Genomic DNA, 10,743 nt, shown 5'->3' on the forward strand with positions numbered 1-10,743 from the left:
CACCTCTGAATCAGGCCGTGTATATCAGGCAGCATAAGCTACATATGGTATACAGATCAGGCTGTGCTCTCACTCACCATGTCCCCTAGACACCCATGTATCAGGCCGTGTATATCAGGCAGCATAAGCTACATATGGTATACAGATCAGGCTGTGCTCTCACTCACCTTGTACCCCAGACACCTCTGAATCAGGCCGTGTATATCAGGCAGCATAAGCTACATATGGTATACAGATCAGGCTGTGCTCTCACTCACTCACTGTGTACCCCAGACACCCATGAATCAGGCCGTGTATATCAGGCAGCATAAGCTACATATGGTATACAGATCAGGCTGTGCTCTCACTCACCATGTGCCCCGGACACCTCTGAATCAGGCCGTGTATATCAGGCAGCATAAGCTACATATGGTATACAGATCAGGCTGTGCTCTCACTCACCATGTGCCCCGGACACCTCTGAATCAGGCCGTGTATATCAGGCAGCATAAGCTACATATGGTATACAGATCAGGCTGTGCTCTCACTCACCGTGTGCCCCAGACACCTCTGAATCAGGCCGTGTATATCAGGCAGCATAAGCTACATATGGTATACAGATCAGGCTGTGCTCTCACTCACCATGTCCCCCGGACACCTCTGAATCAGGCCGTGTATATCAGGCAGCATAAGCTACATATGGTATACAGATCAGGCCGTGTATATCAGGCAGCATAAGCTACATATGGTATACAGATCAGGCTGTGCTCTCACTCACCGTGTGCCCCAGACACCTCTGAATCAGGCCGTGTATATCAGGCAGCATAAGCTACATATGGTATACAGATCAGGCTGTGCTCTCACTCACTATGTGCCCCAGACACCTCTGAATCAGGCCGTGTATATCAGGCAGCATAAGCTACATATGGTATACAGATCAGGCCGTGCTCTCACTCACTATGTGCCCCAGACACCTCTGAATCAGGCCGTGTATATCAGGCAGCATAAGCTACATATGGTATACAGATCAGGCTGTGCTCTCACTCACTATGTGCCCCAGACACCTCTGAATCAGGCCGTGTATATCAGGCAGCATAAGCTACATATGGTATACAGATCAGGCTGTGCTCTCACTCACCATGTCCCCCAGACACCTCTGAATCAGGCCGTGTATATCAGGCAGCATAAGCTACATATGGTATACAGATCAGGCTGTGCTCTCACTCACCATGTCCCCCGGACACCTCTGAATCAGGCCGTGTATATCAGGCAGCATAAGCTACATATGGTATACAGATCAGGCTGTGCTCTCACTCACCATGTGCCCCAGACACCCATGAATCAGGCCGTGTATATCAGGCAGCATAAGCTACATACGGTATACAGATCAGGCTGTGCTCTCACTCACCGTGTACCCCAGACACCTCTGAATCAGGCCGTGTATATCAGGCAGCATAAGCTACATATGGTATACAGATCAGGCTGTGCTCTCACTCACCATGTCCCCTAGACACCCATGAATCAGGCCGTGTATATCAGGCAGGATAAGCTACATATGGTATACAGATCAGGCTGTGCTCTCACTCACCGTGTACCCCAGACACCTCTGAATCAGGCCGTGTATATCAGGCAGCATAAGCTACATATGGTATACAGATCAGGCTGTGCTCTCACTCACTGTGTACCCCAGACACCCATGAATCAGGCCGTGTATATCAGGCAGCATAAGCTACATATGGTATACAGATCAGGCTGTGCTCTCACTCACCATGTGCCCCGGACACCTCTGAATCAGGCCGTGTATATCAGGCAGCATAAGCTACATATGGTATACAGATCAGGCTGTGCTCTCACTCACCATGTCCCCCAGACACCTCTGAATCAGGCCGTGTATATCAGGCAGCATAAGCTACATATGGTATACAGATCAGGCTGTGCTCTCACTCACCATGTCCCCCAGACACCTCTGAATCAGGCCGTGTATATCAGGCAGCATAAGCTACATATGGTATACAGATCAGGCTGTGCTCTCACTCACCATGTCCCCCAGACACCTCTGAATCAGGCCGTGTATATCAGGCAGCATAAGCTACATATGGTATACAGATCAGGCTGTGCTCTCACTCACCATGTCCCCCGGACACCTCTGAATCAGGCCGTGTATATCAGGCAGCATAAGCTACATATGGTATACAGATCAGGCTGTGCTCTCACTCACCATGTGCCCCAGACACCCATGAATCAGGCCGTGTATATCAGGCAGCATAAGCTACATACGGTATACAGATCAGGCTGTGCTCTCACTCACTATGTGCCCCAGACACCTCTGAATCAGGCCGTGTATATCAGGCAGCATAAGCTACATACGGTATACAGATCAGGCTGTGCTCTCACTCACTATGTGCCCCAGACACCTCTGAATCAGGCCGTTTATATCAGGCAGCATGAGCTACATATGGTATACAGATCAGGCTGTGCTCTCACTCACCGTGTCCCCCAGACACCTCTGAATCAGGCTGTGTATATCAGGCAGCATAAGCTACATATGGTATACAGATCAGGCTGTGCTCTCACTCACCATGTCCCCCAGACACCTCTGTGGATTCCAGCTTCATGCGGTTGGGGGACGCCCTCTTGAACTGCTGCATCCTTTCCATAATGAGATGTTTTACACTCGGCTGGTCCACCGGTCTGGCCAATTCTACCTGAACCTCTGCCCTGCTGCCATCTGATCAATGAGGATAATATAACAGAACCAATACATCATTGAATCATTCTGAAAACTATAATAGATCATCCAACTGTTTGCTGTATAGCTTATATTCATTGTAACATGTAACTTTCTTTCCTGTGTTATTAAATAAACTAAATACATCAAGTGTATCAACACTTCCCTGTGTATAAGAAAACTTACACACAACAAGACACCTTGAGTGAGGTCAGAAGTCGTCCGATAAGGTCTGGTCAGTAGGGATTGTATATGGTTACCAAACGGACTATGCTATTGTGCTAGCCAGACTGGAACAAACGTAATATATTAATGAACTTCTGTCCCTTATTACCTTTCTCCGTGTGCCCATGTGAAAGGTGGCTCTGTACTGCGCCGCTCGTCTCCGTTCCATCCCGTTCACTTGGTTTGTCAGCACCATGCCCGGCTCGGAGGACCTGCTCTGCTTCCTTGCTGCCCCCGTTGTATGTCTGGCTCTTGGGCTCAGTAGATTTGACCCTTTTCCGCTTGCTTCTTGCTGCAGTGCTGGCTTTGGGGATGTTCTGACCCTCTAGCGGCTGGGACTTCTTTACACGTTTCAGGAGCTTGGAGCAAAGTTCGGTGAATTCATCGTCTGATTCAACCATTAGTAAATCGTTACAGGAGTGATGGGTGGGATGTGATAGCCAGAGACCCTGGGCCGTAAAGGGAAGCAGAAGCAGGCCGGTTCCTCATATCAGCTAGCCACCATATGGAGGAGACAGCCGCTGCTAGAGAAACAGATCTTAGGAAACAAAACAACATATATTATATTCCTATGAGAAAGCCATAAGGCCCGTGTACAGCACATCAGCTAGCTAGGCGGGTATCAGCTTTCATTTCTGGGAGTGACATAGAACATCTTCTACTCCTCCCAGTAGCTTAGGTAAATTTAAAGCGGCACTAATATTAAATGCAAGACGCATTGGAATTTGCACTTAATATTAGTGCTACTTTAAATTTCGGGGGCCAAATCCGCTGCTTAGTAAATATACTCCAAAGTCTAGAGTGGTTACACCTCCCTCGCATTTTTGGGCCTCTACAGAAGCCTGTGCCCATGTAAATTGTACCTGCTCTCCCTGACCTTGCTTATAATTCGGCTGTTGTTGAACTACAAGTCACAGAATGCCCTACCTGCCGCATTTCTGGGGGTAGGCTAATATAACTTCAGAAATATGTATTGATGTTAGCTTACTTTTTTTAATAGCTGTAGTCAGACTCAGAGTAAGCCTCGTTGTGGTTTGATAGCCGGTACTTTGATTTTTATGACTGCATTTAATTCGCAATCACTGTATAATAAAATAATTGTATAAATCATGTGTATGACACATGGCTAGGACACATGGCTATGGGCAATAGGGAAAATGCTTGCGACCGGGTCTGAATGAGGGCCTGTGTGTATCTGCATGCCTGGTTCCATCATTAACAGTGTGAACTTGCACCATCCTTATCCCCGATGCAAAAGATCCATCTGAACACAGGCATAAATCTGCGTATGAACCACCCTGCATAGCCTGCAATTCCATCTGCACACCTTCCCTACACACTGGAGCGATATCAGGACAAATTGCCATTTTGTAACGAAAAATCACCTACAGTCAGGTGCATAAATATTGGGACATTGACAGAAGTGCTTTAACTGCAGACTTTCAGATTTAATTTGAGGGTAATTACATCCAAATCAGGTGAACGGTGTAGGAATTACAATGGTTTCTATATGTGCCTCCCACTTTTTAAGGGGCCAAAAGTATTGGGACAAACTAAACAATCCTAAATCTAACTTTCACTTTTTAATACTTTGTTGCAAATCCTTTGCAGGCAATTACAGCCTGAAGTCTGGAACGCATAGACATCACCAGACGCTGGGTTTCATCCCTGGTGATGCTCTGCCAGGCCTCTACTGCAAATGTCTTCAGTTCCTGCTTGTTCTTGGGGCATTTTCCCTTCAGTTTTGTCTTCATCAAGTGAAATGCATGCTCAATCGGATTCAGGTCAGGGGATTGACTTGGCCATTGCATAACATTCCACTTTTTAGCCTTAAAAAACTCTTTGGTTGCTTTTGCAGTATGCTTCGGGTCATTGTCCATCTGCACTGTGAAACGCCGTCCAATGAGTTCTGAAGCATTTGACTGAATATGAGCATATAATATTGCCCGAAACACTTCAGAATTCATTCTGCTGCTTTTGTCAGCAGTCACATCATCAATAAATACAAGGGAACCAGTTCCATTGGCAGCCATACATGCCCACGCCATGACACTACCACCACAATGCTTCACTGATGTGGTATGTTTTGGATCATTAGCAGTTCCTTTCCTTCTCCATACTCTTCTCTTCCCATCACTCTGGTACAAGTTGATCTTTGTCTCATCTGTCCATAGGATGTTGTTCCAGAACTGAAATGGCTTTTTTTAGATGTTGTTTGACAAACTCTAATCTGGTCTTCCTGTTTTTGAGGCTCACCAATGGTTTACATCTTGTGGTGAACCCTCTATATTCACTCTTGTGAAGTCTTCTCTTGTTTGTTGACTTTGACACATATACACCTACCTCCTGGAGAGTGTTCTTGATTTGGCCAACTGTTGTGAAGGGGTTTTTCTTCACCAGGGAAATAATTCTTCTGTCATCCACCACAGTTGTTTTCCGTGGTCTTCCGGGTCTTTTGGTGTTGCTGAGCTCTCCGGTGCGTTCTTTCTTTTTAAGAATGTTCCAAACAGTTGATTTGGCCACACCTAATGTTTTTGCTATCTCTCTGATGGGTTTGTTTTGATTTTTCAGTCTAATGATGGCTTGCTTCACTGATAGTGACAGCTCTTTGGATCTCATATTGAGAGTCAACAGCAACTGATTCCAAATGCACACCTAGAATCAACTCCAGACCTTTTACCTCTTTAATTGATAATGAAATAATGAGGGAATAACCCACACCTGTCCATGAAATAGCTTTTGAGTTGATAGTCCCATTACTTTTGGCCCCTTAAAAAGTGGGAGGCACATATAGAAACCGTTGTAATTCTTACACCGTTCACCTGATTTGGATGTAATTACCCTCAAATTAAATCTGAAAGTCTGCAGTTAAAGCACATCTTGTTTGTTTCATTTCAAAGCCATTGTGGTGGTGAATAGAGGCCAAAATATGAAAATTCTGTCAATGTCCCAATATTTATGCACCTGACTGTACATCACCTAGTGTGTTTGCACGCTCCTGCGGGTCATTATCGATGGACTTTGGACGGCCCAGCTGCACAGACAACCTAAAGATATCGCTAGCGATATGGCATACATTGTCTAGTGCAAGGGTGGGTAATAAGCAGCCCTCCAGATGTTGAACTACAAATCCCAGCATACCTTGCAACAGTTTTAGCAAGGCCAAATAGCAAAACAGTTGCAGACCATGCTGGGATGTGTAGTTCACCAACAGCTGGGGGGGCGCTTATTGCCCACCCCTAGTTTAGTGTGTATGGCCCACCGGAAGACCAGGCAATATGACGTTCCGATTTGACCTCTGAAGACGCCACTTCTTGCCACGCCCAGCCAGTGATCTTAAAGATGGTTGTTATAGTGTGTACAGGAGCATCAATAAATCGACTACGAAGAAACTATACGATATATCGTTCGGTCGTTGGCAAGATTGCAGTGTATTTGCTCAATATCGCTTGCTCTGGGCTCAAGGGAAATCGTCCTGAAAACCATACGATTGCCGGTCGTTCCAGTGTGTACCCAGCTTTAGCCTGTATGTGAAAGCCCATCAGCAAGTGGAGAGGAGACTGACTTGTAAACAGCTCTGCATCGCCCATAGTAGCAAAACTGACTTGCGTTCAACTCAGCATTGGTCCCAGTATGAGGAGAACATTGTGCAGCAGAGTGTAAATTCTAGCACCCTGCACCTGTTACAACCTGTGCAGGTCCTCTTTCCTGCCTGGGGTGTCACACTCTGCTCTGGTGCTTCTAGCACACGCCGGTCTGTATATCAGAAGTTTGTTGCATCAGCTGAGTGTGCTACAAGCACCAGATCAGAGAGCGACACCCCAGGCAGGAAAGAGGAACTGCACAGGTTGTAACAGGTGCAGGGTGCTAGAATGAACACTAGGTGTTGAAATTTCTCAATAAGTACTGTGTTGTTGGTTTATTATATGGTCAAATATATGCTTTATTACCATTGCTCTGAACAGTATTCTCGGTGTGTGTTATATAATGCAGTGTATAAAGCACCAAGAAATAAATGGGGAAAAAAGTGGTGATCTAGGAACATATTTCACAAGTTGCAGTAGACTAATTTACCTATAAGAAAAAGTGGTCTATATGTACTATACATTTATTAATGCCACACAGCGGATGTAGATTTTACAAATACAATTGACAGATTTTGTGGGCTGAAAATAAAACCCTTTTGTGCAAAGTAATGGTGCAGATTCCTGATGCTTTTACAGAGCAACAGAAACCAGATACACTCAGGAACTGAAGATGAAAAATATTTCAATACAGTTTGGTCAGAGAAACATCCTTTGTTATATTATCTTGGGGTCTCTGGGATTTGTAGTTCCGCAACAGCTAGCTAGGAGGGTATGAGGACATGATGGGACTTGTAGTCCCACAACAGCTTGCTAGATGGGTATCAGGACACACTGGAATTTATAGTTGCACAACAGATAGGTAGATGCGTATCAGGGCACACTTGGACCTGTGGTTCCACAGCAGTTAGCTAGATGGATATCAAGACACGCTGGTATTTGCAGTTACACAACAGCTAGCTAGGATGGTATGAGGACATTATAGGAGCTGTAGTTACACAACAGCTAGCTAGATGGGTACCAGGACACACTGGAATTTATAGCTGCACAACAGATAGTTAGATGGGTATCAGGACATACTGGGAGTTGTAGTTCCACAACAGCTAGCTAGGAGGGTATGAGGACATGATGGTAATTGTAGTTCCACAACAGCTAGCTAAATGGTTATTATGAAATGTTGGGACCTGTGGTTCCACAACCACTAGCTAGGAGGGTATAAGGACATGCTGGGAATGGTAGCTCCTCAACTGGTAGCCAGATGGGTAACAAGGCAAGCTGGTACTTGTAGTCCTGCAACTGACTTGCCTGACCCACCGTTCCCCAGCGACCATTACTATGCCGGCTATGTAACTAACTGCCCTCACCCGCTCTCATTTACATATTGCCTAGCTCTCTTACCTCTGACCATCCGTAGTACGAGGAACCGGAAATACACTCCGTGACGTAAACACGCAACGCGTCGAGGAACAAGCGTACAGCCATCTCCATGACGACGGATTCAAATTAGAAACTGGCGCCGCTACTAAACAGTACCCGGCCTGCTTTACACTGACAACCAGGTCCACAGCAAAATGGCCGCCGCCTCTGCACGCTCCCCGATTGCACTGATACTAAGGTCCACAACAAAATGGCCGCCGCATCTACACGCTACCCGATTGCACTGATACCCAGGTCCACAACAAAATGGCCGCCGCGTCCACAACAAAATGGCCGACGCATCTACACGCTACCGGATTGCACTGATAACCAGGTCCACAACAAAATGGCCGCGGTGCTGATCATTTTTATTTGGTGTAAGATTACCATTTTGCAAACGCTAAACTCGATGTTGATATGTTGAATTTGGTGTAATTCCCCCAACTGTCCCTGTGGTGATGTTTTTGCTTTATCTGTTCCGTAATCTACCGGCTCCTGATTTGTAGCCAGTTCTGACTTCTGATTTGTCTCTGGGGTCTGGGTCTGTGTTCTAGGTTTTAAATAACGAGACACAGGCGGAGCTTGCCGCCCGGCAGCCAAGAAGTGGCGGCAGGTGTATGGCTCTGGCCAGCTCGCGGGCCAGCAGCCAATAGGAGGCGGACGCGACGAGCCAATTGTGGCTCGCCGCGTCATAGCCCCGCCCTCGCGGTTTCCATTTTTAGACGCCGCTGGGCGGGAAAAAGCAGTGGGGAGGGAGGAGAGAAGACCTCCCGAAGAGAGCGTCACGGCAACAGGTCCGGCGGCCGCGGAAGAGGCCAGAAGACGCCGCTGCCAAGAAAGAAGACAGGCGGCGCCGGCTGGAAAAGGAGAAGATACGGCGCCGCTGGCCAGGACGGGCCAGCGGCCGAAGAGTGCAGCTGAGGACTGGAGAGGACTGCAGGAGAGTCAAGTAAAAGAGCTCCACGAAGTTCCCCCTCGCAGCCTCTTCCAACGGAGCAGGTAGGCCCTCCGTGAGGCCTACCATATACCCCCCTCCCTAGACCACCAGGGTTGTCGGCACTAGGCCCGTGGGGACTTGTCGGGCACTAGGCCCGGGGCTCAGTAGTGGGCATTAGGCCCAATAAAAGGATTGACCCCTAATTAGGTGAGAGTGACCTGTGTACTAGGCTGTCACGGCCAGGGTTTCTCGGCATGGTGGTCACCGGGTATTACCTGTGAGGTCATTGTGGCGAGGGGTCTCTGGCAGCGATGCTGGTGTTTGGCGAGGGGCATTGGCTGCACGTGGTTCTTTGCGGGCACATTGTCACTGAGGCCTGGTGGTGTTTCCGTTCCGTTTGGCATGGGCGCCGCCATCTTGCCTCAGGTCATGTGATTCAAGCTGTCCAATCCTGGTGGGTCATGTGCTCTTTCCAACCAGTCACAGCGCGGCACCTGGTATTTAAGAAGGTCCAGAGCCTTCATTCATTGCCAGTGCAACGTGTTTCTCAGCTGTGGCTGAGAGAGAGTATCTGTGCCTTACCTGTCTGCCTGAAAGCGCTACTAACCTGTTACCTTGCCTACTCCGAACCTGCTGGACTCACCCTGCACCCTCCATTTACCTTTCCCCTGTCTGAGTACCTGAACCTGCTGTGTCCCTGCACCTTGCCTCACACTCTGACTCCCAGCTGGACTTCATCACCTCAGCCTGCACTTCGTTACAGCTCACCAAACCTGCATACTGGACATTTTCTGCCTGTCACTATCTGGACATTCTCCCATTTCCTTCACCACAGTTATCAAGTGCACTTTAGTGCTAAACCTGGACTTTTTATTTTGCCATTCCCATGTCTGCTAAACCACTTATTAAAACATCCACCTTGTTACTTAAATCTGCTTCTGTGTCTGCTACTATCACCACCCCGGGTCCACAACAAACCCAGACCTTCACATATGGCCAAGGTCACTATTGAGAAAAGTAGGCGGGCAGCCTGCCCGAGCCACCCAAATTATAAGGTGGCCTGGGTATTAAGCCCAGGCCACTAAGTGAGCCCCACAGATAGGCAGGCCCATAGGCCTGAGCCCCATATAAAGTGGCACTGGGCATTAGGCCCAGGCCACTACCAGAGCCCATCATTAGGCAGGCCCCTAGGCCTGAGCCACTGATCTAGAAAGGCAGCCCCTGTGTAAATGATTAGAGGTGTGCTGTCAGGCTCCCACCAATAAGGTACTGTTTCCCCAGTCACTTAGAAGAGGAGCTGGCCAGCTCTGGATAGGAAGGAAGCAGGCATTTAAAGGGACAGTACTGTGTTTTGCTCTTGTGTACTTATAGTTTGTGATTGGTGTTCCATGCAGGGTAAAAGTTTAGTTATTGTTATACATGTCGCACTACACACACTGTAGGTTGAGGGCGATATTGTCTTAGTATGTGTAGTTGCGTGACATAGGTTTAGGCCCTGCACGGCTGTGGTGTATATCTCCTTACAGGGACCTGTAGGCGAGTGAGCGGACGAAGAGCAAGAGTGGACACGGTGAGAAATATCTGTGTGTACTGTCTCTCCCTGTTTGTTTGTCACTACCTATCCTTCCTTCCTTCTGGGCGGACGGTGAACCTTGTAAGGACGGATCTTCACCTAGTGCGTGAGTACTGATAGGTGAAAATTCGGGATCTGAGGCCAAAAGTGCCAATGATGATCTTCACTTAAAACCTAAATTTATCCCTCGGTTCGGTAGGGTGTGTCGGTCGACGTGAGGAGGGACGGTACTTACATAGTCTCCTTCCTCCTAGGTCATCGTGTCCGTGTTCTATTTGGGAGTTCCAGGACCGTCTGTTCA

General features: G+C 47.7%; 1 protein-coding gene across 2 annotated transcripts in view; it reads right to left on the reverse strand.

Moving 5' to 3' along the window:
- The window catches only part of SLX4 (SLX4 structure-specific endonuclease subunit), a 30,471-nt gene extending 22,478 nt beyond the window's left edge, over nt 1-7,993 (reverse strand). For both annotated transcript variants that reach the window (XM_088448182.1, XM_088448181.1), the window contains exons 1-3: nt 7,915-7,993; nt 3,042-3,470; nt 2,558-2,707 (exon numbers count right to left, since the gene is read on the reverse strand). In XM_088448182.1, coding sequence (XP_088304308.1) covers nt 2,558-2,707; nt 3,042-3,333 — 442 coding nt within the window. In that variant the 5' untranslated portion in view covers nt 3,334-3,470; nt 7,915-7,993. The remainder of the gene's footprint in view (nt 1-2,557; nt 2,708-3,041; nt 3,471-7,914) is intronic.
- Between the last annotated feature and the right edge of the window lie 2,750 nt (nt 7,994-10,743).

Source organism: Taudactylus pleione, unplaced genomic scaffold (assembly GCF_031769625.1).
Source record: "Taudactylus pleione unplaced genomic scaffold, aTauple2 ptg000451l, whole genome shotgun sequence".
In the NCBI taxonomy this organism is placed as follows: Eukaryota; Metazoa; Chordata; class Amphibia; order Anura; family Myobatrachidae; genus Taudactylus; species Taudactylus pleione.